General features: G+C 37.9%; 1 protein-coding gene across 5 annotated transcripts in view; it reads right to left on the bottom strand.

Moving 5' to 3' along the window:
- Nucleotides 1-626: 626 nt before the first annotated feature.
- The window catches only part of FAT1 (FAT atypical cadherin 1), a 124,483-nt gene continuing 117,398 nt past the window's right edge, over nucleotides 627-7,711 (bottom strand). For 2 of the 5 annotated variants that reach the window (XM_057537225.1, XM_057537226.1), the window contains exons 27-28: nucleotides 3,105-3,140; nucleotides 627-2,072 (exon numbers count right to left, since the gene is read on the bottom strand). In XM_057537225.1, coding sequence (XP_057393208.1) covers nucleotides 1,444-2,072; nucleotides 3,105-3,140 — 665 coding nt within the window. In that variant the 3' untranslated portion in view covers nucleotides 627-1,443. Of the gene's footprint in view, nucleotides 2,073-3,104; nucleotides 3,141-5,495; nucleotides 5,556-7,487; nucleotides 7,541-7,711 lie in introns of all 5 variants that reach the window. The other 3 variants (XR_009006495.1, XR_009006494.1, XM_007173985.3) reach the window with 3 other exon arrangements.

Below are 7,711 nucleotides of genomic sequence, written 5' to 3'. Positions count from 1 at the left end.
TATATATATTGTTTAATAAAATAACGAAGGCATTTTACCTAAAGGGAAGCTGTGTCTTTGCAAAGTTCTAAGAACGCTTGATTCTGTGTAATTCCTATCACAGTGGCTGGCACATGGTCTGTACTGAACAAATATTTGTGGGATGGAGAGATGATTTTGACTATAAATACACATGGAAGATAGCTTCTGAGTTTCACGTTAAATCCTACAGAAGTGTGTGTTCTTTGACAACAGAAAGATAGAATACTTCATAAAATGCTTTGTTTTTGATATAAATCATAGGATAAAACCATAGATGTGTTGCAATTATCGCCAAGAAATAGCAATAAAATAAAAAATGCATAAGAAAAGTTTTCTTGAAGTTTTAGTTAGAAAATACTTATTATATGAAAGTGCTGTTTGCCTCTATACCTATAGTTTTGAGCAGTAGCACGTAGCTATATACTGCCACCTAGTGGCAACATCTGTAAGTACAGTCTAGTTTTGGCAACTGCAAAGAAACTCTTCATATTTAAGCTGAAAAAAGCTATATCCATCCTTCTATCCATCCGTCCATCCAATCCTTCTTTCTCAATTCATTAACGGAATCCTGAACAGGAGTATAAATACGGAGGAAGAACAGGCAGTAAAGCTAAAGTATTTTATTAATAATTTATTGTCAGTAAGAAAGACTGGCTAATGGTAGTTTTCAGTAAAAACCTTTACAAGACCATTGCATCACAAATATACAGACACTATAAAAACTGTGTCATGGTGGTTTTGGTTCTAAACAGTCTGCAGAAGGTCCCCATTACACTTTCCAATAATGAAAAATCTTTATAATTCTAAAATACAGCAACCCATTTAAGACATGTCCATGTACGGGATCTGTCCTCATCCTATATACAGATAGAAATGAATGACTATACTGAAATGTATTAACGAAACGTCATACTTCAGTTGAAAAGGACACAGAGTGAAACCCTGGTTATATTTAAAAATCAGGGTGCTAGGTAATGACACTAACACCAACAAAATTCGGTCAAAAACAAATGCACAAAGTATCTTGAAAATCTAGTTAAAACTATGAAAAAATCAAATCTGTACATAAAATTTACAAAAAAAAAAAGACAGGAAAATTAAAATAATCAAATCTATATAAATACATGAATCATGCTAACAAGATAGTAGGACTGATTTTCGTTTCATTATTTTAACACAGACAAATGTAAATACAAAAAGATGCTCAGAAACGGCACAGCCGACGTAAACCTCACCCAAAGACAGAAGGTCAGGACGCTGGAAATGGCTACCAGGTCACAAGGCGCGGGGTTCAGTGCAGCCATGCCCGTTTCAGCTCGCCGAAAAAAGCGCTTAAGCACTGCTGCAAAGAACAATGCAGGAGATCACCGACAGAATCTCTAGGTTCATTACGGTTCAGGCACTTCGGGGGGAGTCTGAGCGTCAGACCTCCGTATGCTGCTGAGAATCGAGTGGAGGGATCGTCACCTCTTCGAAGTGGCCGTCATCCCCACTCTCGTAGTCACTCATCATGACCTCAGACTCGGCTTCACAGCACGCGGACACGTCAGAGCAGGAAGCTGTGGAGGCGTACACGGACACGGGCATGTTCTCTACAGCGGAGGCGTCAAAGCTCCTCTGATATCCCGGAGGGTAAGGGGCGTAGGGTTCTCTGCGAGCACTGTTCTCACCAGGGCCTGCCTTTTGAGGTTCAGACATATCGGCAGGATAGAAATTGGGCAGATACTGATTCAAGTTGAACCTCTGCCGGCTTCTCGATGAAGAGCCCAGGCTCCCTGCAGCGGGCATGTCTCTGGGAGGGTGTATGGATTCAAACTGGTCACTGAATTCTGGAGGTAAGGGTGGCAGCTCGTCAGGCACGGGGAAGTCCTCTGGCGGGGGTGGGAAGTCGCTCTCGATGTCGTAGCCTCCAGGGTAATAGTCTGTATCGATGGCGTTCGGATCTGCTGAGTACAGGGGCGTCTGCTCATCAATCACCTCATAATTGGGGAACTCTTGTATATCTGGCAGAGGAACACTTGGCATCCAGTCTGATGTGTCCCAGTGGTACCCTTGGTAGAAGAGAAAACAGATTTCAACGTGTTTTCCTCCCAAGGGTGTGTGCCATGGGCAAAGGGCTCAGTGTAGGCGACACACACAGGGGCAAAGGCATTCCCGTGCACAGAGGATCCACATTCCGGAAACCCTTGGTCTCTGCTCTGAAGACACCCTCCCATCCCGAACCACTTTTGAGAACCTCTATGAATTAGGCTCTGCTCCTAAAATGTGGACTTACAGTTTTATGTAAGCGCCTAACACTCAAGTGTTAGGCGCTTACATAAAGAAATGGAAGTTTTAACAGAAGCAGGACGCTAGCATCTAGATACATGCACTTCTCTTCAAATGATTCCAATCATCCTTTCAGCTTTCCTCTTGTAATGTAGAACCCACTGCTCTTTAGAAAGAAGAGTATTAGTTCAGTCTTAGGACATTGGTAAAGAAATTTTGTCCTTTCAGAAAGAAGTCTCTATTTAGTAAAATATTAAATGTCACTTGATCTGCACTACTTGTCGTTAAAAAAAAAATACTAATTAATGTGAGCCTTTAAATGAAAGCAATCTTTAGCATGCTAAAATTTAAAAAATAAATTTCCTTTATAATAACATTATAAGTTTAATATTAAAAATAGTACTGTTTTTCATTAGCCCTAAGAAAAACAATGAACTATATTAATAGTGACATATCAAAGCATGCCTCCAAATCAAACAAAATGCAATTAAACATTGAAAAATGTAACACAATTTTTGATAAACTACAATTCTTGTTACTTTAAAAAGGACTAAGGATCATTTTCAACTATATATTATAAAAGTATAATTATTTAAAAAAACCCTCCCAATTTGGGGGTAGTCCCCCCACCCCCCCAGGATTTTTGAAATCCTTTGGCAGATGGGCGAAGGTGAGGCAGTCGTGTTTAGAATGCAGGGCACAAACAACTATGCACTAGTTACTGCGCAAACACATGAAGCAAGTCAGCACTGGGTCGAACCTCCGCCAATTTGTTTTAGTGAATTATCAGTGAACAACTGGCATGCATAAGTCACCTCTTGATTTGCTGAGGTCAGGAGCAGCAAAAGACTCTTTTGGTTGCAGAGTAGAGAGAAAAGAAAACATTTGTAATTAAAAGAGAAGGACGGCTGAAAAGGCAATAAAGATAAGTACATAACACAATATAAACTGTTTATAAAGGCCCAGTCAGCCATGTATCATGCCTCTAAGCCATTATCTATGAAAATTCCAAATGGTGAGAAATTTGTGTAGCACAAATAAAATGGGACGTGGGAGTGGAGGGAAAAGATGAGTGATGACGAAGTAGGGACTGTGCCTGGAAACTCAGGATTTTACTTTCTTTCCCTTGTTTCTGGCAAGCTAATCCTGAAAACACAAAATTTTGTTAGGAGTAACTGAAAGTCTATAGGCTCTAATAAAATGTAAACTGGTAAGGAATTTAAATGATACCCTCACGTTACTGAGAAATATTATGAAAGGCTCGGTCACATCAGGTCCCTTAGGTGATAACCCAAATACAAAAGCCACAGTGACACAAGACACACATACTTTCCAGCACAGCAAGGCCTTCACATGGCCATTAAATTCAGAGAAACCATGAATGCACTTAGACACTTATGAACAGCCAAGAGAAAATCTCTCCAAACCTTGCCCATTTTGAATACGATTTTATACCTACGTTGTCCACCTTTCCTTGGAGACACCTTAGCTGCCTGTAACCCTGAGCCCACCCATCCACTTGCTCTTTCAGGGTCCTCGTTTTGCACGCGGAACTCCAGCATGGAACAGAGAGAGTCACTGTGAATCACATGACCCTGGGCAGGTTGCTTACCCTGGCTAAGCTTCAGGCTCTTATCTTTGAAATGGGTGGTGGAAATCCCTTAGTTATTTGGAGGATTAAATCAGATAATGTAGGTCAAGCACTAACTGTTGGCGATCATCATGATTCTTATTATTGTGGAAGTAATAAGCATCATGGTGATTAGTGACTTTCTAAACAAGGCCAATGCTTTCTGTGCATTCAATGATGTTCTTGAAAATCCTTGTGATAAAATAATTTGGAACAAAGAAGATTTGACGGTTCTCTTCTAGGAATTTAAATCAAAAACTGTGGTGACTCTAAAACACGAATAAGCCAGTATTTAGCTAACATGTATCTATAGAATTATTCTAAAAAGCCTGCTAAAAATGTGGTAGTTTCTTTTTAAAAAGAGGATTGACAATTTTTGTTACTAAATAGGCACTCAATAATTCTTAAATTTAAACTAGCTTTCAATTTTAAACTCAATTAATATTTAATATGCCAAAAATATTTTTCATTGAAAGAGATTGCAATGAAAGAACTGTTCAAATTTTGCTTCTTTAAACTCTGTCAATATTTAAAATATTAGAATTTCATCACGGGAAAACTAAAATTCAGTAGACAAAATATAGATCACCTTCTGACTCACCAAGCAAAGACATGGTACTTCTTAGGAAAATAAGTGTAAGGCTCATCAGTAACTGTAATTAGTAAACACAGAAACCTCACCCCTGCCCCATCCCATCAAACTTGGCTTGAAACCATCCTTCTCTCACCTAAATCTTGGCAACACATATATCCTGGCAAAAGGATCCCCTAAGCTTTATGTACTCTTGGTGGTCTATGCCAGTAGTTCTCAAAGTGCGATCCTTAGACCAGTAACACCAGAATTAACTGGGGGCTGGTTGGAAATGCAAATTCTTAGGGCCCCATCCAGACCTCCTCAATCAGAAACCTTGGTGCTGGGGCCTAACAATTAGGGTTTTCACAAGCTCTACGGTGATCTGGCTTATAGTTTGAAAATGCCTGTAAAGTTTGCATGTGATTACTTGAATTTCAGTGTATAATAAAGGGTTAATTTAAAATAATTTAAGGCAGGTATTTCCTATAATTTTGACCAGATAAAGCTTCCTATTCAATGATTTTCACTCAACCAAATATAAAAATATACCTTCTTATCATGTTCTATAATTTTCCTTGACCATACCTCAGGGACAATCCAAAAAGAAAGAGTCAGTTATAGTTAATTATAAAAGCTGTGTGTTATTTAGTTTTACTCCTATTCATATGAAGAGAATTTTTTATATTAAAAATTTTTTTAGATAGAATTACTTCTAACTTCTTAATATTGTGCCACGTAAAGGCAGCTGTCAAGACCCTACAGGTGACTTCTGGCGTCTGTGTAAATTCACTGTGAACGGCAAAAAGTAACAAAGACTACAGACACACATATATAACAATATTTTGCAATGTATCTGGATTATTAATGTACACACCTGCACAAAATAAAAGTATTCAACCTCCTCAGAACCATAACATAAGGACTTTGTACAACACTACAGTAGGCAAAAGCACACAACTCCAGGGACTGTCACACAAACACTGAGCACACGCACGACTATACCTTCTTTAGTCACCGTGTCAACTACAGCATTGACAAGGTGTATTACAGTCACTATGGAAGCTTGTAAAAGGTACAGAAGGAGTACATTAGGAAAATCTTCAGTTAGTCAGGAGACAGTGCATTAAACAGCATTTCTTTATATTATATAATTTCTACCTTATAGTTTTAAAAATGTGACTACTTTAACATAGCTATATAATATAATTATGTATGACCCTTGCACTCTGTTCCTTATATGTCTCAGAGATTTTTCTAATCAAGCTATATATTTGTTATTATTAATCAAAGGAACAGAGTAACCATATGATACTGTAATCTAGGAAAAAAATTTTTAGCCATAAATTTGTGTCACAATTACAATTATGAATCAAGTTATGACAAAACAATCCTTATTTTATACATCCCATGGGCAAAAGATTTCATATTCAAAGAGGCAAATACTTGCTAAGCCAATTTTCTGGGTCCATTTAATAAACTCATATTCTTCCCAGGAAAAAAAATTAAGAGCTACATAATAAGGTAAAATATGCAACATAAAAATAAAAACGGCTTTGTCTCTGTTCTACGTACTCCCACCCCAATTGTCTTGTCTTTTTGCAGACGAGTTCACAGCTGGTGAGCCAACATACAGCAGAGAAATGCAGACTGTCTTCCTGGCTGTTTCCTGTGTAAATTCCCTTTCATTTGTTTTCCCTTTCAATTGTTTTCAAGCATCTATGCCAAAATAAATAAGTATGCATGTAATAGGCAGAAGGATGGCCCTCAAAGATGTACACATCCTAATCCTGGGAACCTGTGAATATGTTACTATCCTCGGCAAAAGAGACTTTGCTAATATGATTAAGTTGAAGATCCTGAGATGAAGGGATTTTCCTCTATTATCTGTGCAGGCCCAGTGTAATCACAAGGGTTCTTAAACGGGGAGCAACTTTCCCAGCTGTGACTGGAGGGAGCTGTGACTAAAGCAGAATGGCCAGGAGGTGCACTGCTGTTGTCTTTGAGGGATGGAAGAGTTAAGCCATGAGCCAAGGAACGGGGGCAGCCTCTAGAAGCTGGAAAAGGTGCAGGAAAGGGATTCTCCCCTAGAGTCTCCAGAAAGGAGACAACCCTGCTGACATCTTAAATTTAGCCTACTGAGACAAGCATCAGATTTCTAAACTACAGAACTGTTACAAATTTATCTTGTCTTAAGCCACTATGTAATCTATTACAACAGCCTTAGAAAACTAAAAATACAATTTAAATACACTCTTAATATAGACTTTAACTTTATGACTGATAATGATTAAAATTATGATAAAGATTAAAATACAGACACTCCTGGAAAATGTATTTTTTCCCACATTGTATTATCTGGCAATTAATTTTCATAACTAATTTGACCAGAGCTTATTAAAGCTATTTAAGAGTATTAAGAATGATGTTTCAGTGAAAAAAACTAGGAAAAGAAAGAAAATGCTGACAAAATTCTGAGGTTTACGAAGAGCATTTAAGGACAAAGATATAAATTATTACATAAATCAGCAACTCTAATGTTTTAGAATTAAACCTAATGAAAGAAAGAATTCTACTTTGTTGTTGGTTTAATAAGCAGAGTTATGTCCATATACTTCATCACTAGATAATAAACACAGGTGTACCTTGATATCATATATAACATGCTTAAAGTGATTCAGGAATGAATGGAACGTACTTATGGCCATCCTTAGTTTAGAAAGGCCTCTTCAGTGTATTATGGGCTATTTACTCTGGATTCACAAACAATTCAGTTTACACATGGCATTTTCACACAAAAAAATTACTAATTCTGACATTCAAAAATTTCCACTAAAAACTCACTTTTTTGTATTTCTGAATATTGACAGTTTTCTCTACTGGTATGTGCTCATATGGTAAAGCTGGTTATCAATGCGATTTACCCTCAGGTAAACAAAACTGGCATCAATGATCCCACCGTCAAGCCTTCTTCATTAGAAATATAATCAAACTTACTAGCAATCTCTGAAACTGTGCTCTCAGTCAGTATGCTCTGATCCAAATGGGAGCTGAGGCCGCAGGGGAGTTGGGGGAAGAGACAAATAAAACCTTGTAATACCACAGGTGCTGCTGAGGTTGCATGTTTCAGACTATGGCTTCTCCTCTTAGGGCTGTGAGGGTGTAAGCATGTGTGTGCGCGGGGTATGCTCAAGGAAGCTGTTACAAGGGTTTTTAAAAAA

This window comes from Balaenoptera acutorostrata, chromosome 21, assembly GCF_949987535.1.
Source record: "Balaenoptera acutorostrata chromosome 21, mBalAcu1.1, whole genome shotgun sequence".
Classification (NCBI taxonomy): domain Eukaryota; kingdom Metazoa; phylum Chordata; class Mammalia; order Artiodactyla; family Balaenopteridae; genus Balaenoptera; species Balaenoptera acutorostrata.
This window is presented reverse-complemented; position numbering and strand designations above follow the sequence as displayed.